Source organism: Condylura cristata, unplaced genomic scaffold (genome assembly GCF_000260355.1).
Source record: "Condylura cristata isolate star-nosed mole 26May11 unplaced genomic scaffold, ConCri1.0 scaffold00014, whole genome shotgun sequence".
In the NCBI taxonomy this organism is placed as follows: Eukaryota; Metazoa; Chordata; class Mammalia; order Eulipotyphla; family Talpidae; genus Condylura; species Condylura cristata.
This window is the reverse complement of record NW_004567115.1, coordinates 52,564,559-52,565,712: the sequence shown is the minus strand read 5'-3', so window position 1 is coordinate 52,565,712 and position 1,154 is coordinate 52,564,559. Positions and strand designations below refer to the sequence as shown.

Below are 1,154 nucleotides of genomic sequence, written 5' to 3'. Positions count from 1 at the left end.
GCCACGCACCCCGTCTGCGCAGGGCCGTCACAGGCGTCACCTGCCCGGCCAGCGCGGCCGCGTGACGCTGGGGTCTGCGGAAGGTCAAACTGGCCGTTTCTTTCTCGCCTTCCACAAAGGCGCTCGGAGGTCCCCGAACGGTAAATGCGGCCAGTGCGTGACCTGGTTTCGTGGGTGCACGGGGCCCCGAGGTGCCATCAGCCCCCGGGGCTACCCGGCAGCCTGGCGGCGGTGTGCCTTCTGCCCGCGCCAGCGCGCCCACACACCTGCCAGCTGCCTCCCTCCTCCTGCCACAGGGCACGCCCTGAGCCCAGCGACACCACAGTGCAGGGAGCCACGGAGCAGGCGGTGGGACCGAGGCGCCCTCCTGCCCTGGAGAGGGGCCGCTGGCCCAGGCCCTGGCCTCGGTCCGCTCCCGGCCCCTCCCCCAGCCCCGGGAGATCACACTGCCCCGGGCGCGCACCCCAGGTGGGAAGAGCCGCCCCCTGCAAGGGGCCGGGCGTGGCCGTGGCCAGGGGAGCTCCTACCTTCTGGTAGTCGTCCCTGGACCGCAGGGCGGCCTCGAGGTGCTGGGCGCAGGCCGGGTAGATGGCCGACCGGTACTGGGAGCCGTGGTCGTTGCCTTGACGCATGCCTGGGGGAGCAGAGAACGGGGTTGTTACAGGTGGGCCGGGCCGGCGCACGCCGCCGTCACTTCCTCTCACGGGGCCCAGCGCCACTGGCCGGCGCCGCTCAGCCGCAGGTCTCTGCCCTTCCTACCGCAGGCCTTGGGCCCGCGGGTGCTCTGCTAACGTGTCTTTTTCGACGCGGATACTGAACCACAGCCCGCTCTGGGCACCGCTTGCAGCGCACACGATGACGTCCGCGTCCTGGGGACCCCGCCGGCAGGGGCGGCTGCCCCCCGCCAGCAGGCACGGAGTGGGGGAGCCACGGAGTGCGGCTCACTCGGTGACTGGCACACAGGCGTGGCAAAGTGGCCGGTGCTCGTGAGGGTGAGCAGTCTGCCTCAGGTCAGCTGCCTTGGGCAAGAGACCCGGACCTGGCAGCCGGCCCCTGGCCAGCCTGCTGCAGCCGAGGGGTGCGCACGAGGCCCCTCCCATCGCGCGGCACGCTGCGGGGTTCAGCAGCCACAGGCGCGGCGTGAGGCCCTACAG

General features: G+C 72.5%; 1 protein-coding gene across 1 annotated transcript in view; it reads right to left on the bottom strand.

Moving 5' to 3' along the window:
* The window catches only part of MSRA (methionine sulfoxide reductase A), a 130,234-nt gene that overhangs the window by 1,383 nt on the left and 127,697 nt on the right, over positions 1–1,154 (bottom strand). Inside the window, exons 5-6 of the mRNA XM_012724811.1 lie at positions 528–634; positions 10–304 (exon numbers count right to left, since the gene is read on the bottom strand). Coding sequence (XP_012580265.1) covers positions 10–304; positions 528–634 — 402 coding nt within the window. The remainder of the gene's footprint in view (positions 1–9; positions 305–527; positions 635–1,154) is intronic.